Here is a 1,159-nt window from a genome sequence, read left to right on the forward strand (position 1 = left end):
TTCTTCTCATATTCGACTGTGATTGGTCAATTTTCTACGACTTAAGACCCTACGACCGCTACGACTTCTATTGTAGACCCCGCATTACTTCTTAAACCAAGCTTACTACCGTATTGTAGACGGGCCTTTACAATTAGAAGTTTGGCTGCGTCCCCATGGAGAAAGAAACAGCGGAACGGAATCAGAACAGAATATTAATGGAAAAGAGATAGGACGAGGATATCTTTTTTCTATCAATGGCTGCGTTCAGCAGAACGGTTGTTTTGCAACTGTTGGAAGTTTCCTTCGCGCTAATTGGATCATACTTTTAGATCTAGAAGAATGGTCCTATCTCAGCAGACAATCATAAAACGGTTGCAAAACTGTTGAGTCTGCTGAACGCAGCCAACATTCCGTTCTGATTCCGTTTCGCTGTTTCTTTCTCCATGGGGACTCAGCCTTAACTGCTGGCCAACTCTATCGATTTACTGATTTCGACCAATCCCGACTCACCAATTATCCTTCGGACTCACTTCCGACTCATCGACTATAAACTACCGACTCTTGTAGACCCGGCTTTGTAAGCCCTTTGATTCGAGGTTAGTCTATCCTAAAATCTGTAGTCGTGCTACAAACTAATAGCTGTCTTTACCTTGCCTTTTTGGAAGAATTCGATAAATCCACTTAATGTGGTCATCGTGCGTGTGAAGATTTATTGTTACAGTTATTCACGTTTGTATATTCACAATGTGAGAGAAGGAAACTGACTAACACGTTTAGCTTACACTCCGAATGTTCATCTTTAAAAAGTCACTCTATCGATGTTCACCGGTATTCGTAAACAAATCGGAGCAAAATATTTCGTCCGATCAAGCAAATTGAAGTATCAAACCACAAAAAAATGTTCGTTTAAATCGTGACCAAAGAGAAACTTGAGAAAGGCTATACCGGCCCATTTCCTGTTGCCGTCGAATCGCCCGTACACTACCGCCAATACATCCATTTTCAGTTTAGGAACTACGTGGCTATATCCCTTTTCTCACCCTGTCGATAAAATCATAGCAGAGAGCCGTAAAGAAAATAGATGTACGAATTCGTGCTACATCCGTAAATTGGGAATCGAGAATACAAATACCAGGCATATACCAGGCATATACCAGGGTTGTTTTGAACCGTTAAG

At 41.4% G+C, this 1,159-nt stretch overlaps 1 protein-coding gene across 2 annotated transcripts in view; it reads right to left on the minus strand.

Moving 5' to 3' along the window:
* Positions 1-896, minus strand: part of Mob3 (MOB kinase activator 3) — a 9,064-nt gene extending 8,168 nt beyond the window's left edge. For both annotated transcript variants that reach the window (XM_018450751.1, XM_018450749.1), the window contains exon 1: positions 632-896. In XM_018450751.1, the coding sequence (XP_018306253.1) occupies positions 632-676 (45 nt within the window). In that variant the 5' untranslated portion in view covers positions 677-896. The remainder of the gene's footprint in view (positions 1-631) is intronic.
* Between the last annotated feature and the right edge of the window lie 263 nt (positions 897-1,159).

The sequence above is a fragment of the Mycetomoellerius zeteki genome, unplaced genomic scaffold (genome assembly GCF_001594055.1).
Source record: "Mycetomoellerius zeteki isolate Tzet28-1 unplaced genomic scaffold, Tzet1.0 scaffold294, whole genome shotgun sequence".
NCBI classification, from domain to species: Eukaryota; Metazoa; Arthropoda; class Insecta; order Hymenoptera; family Formicidae; genus Mycetomoellerius; species Mycetomoellerius zeteki.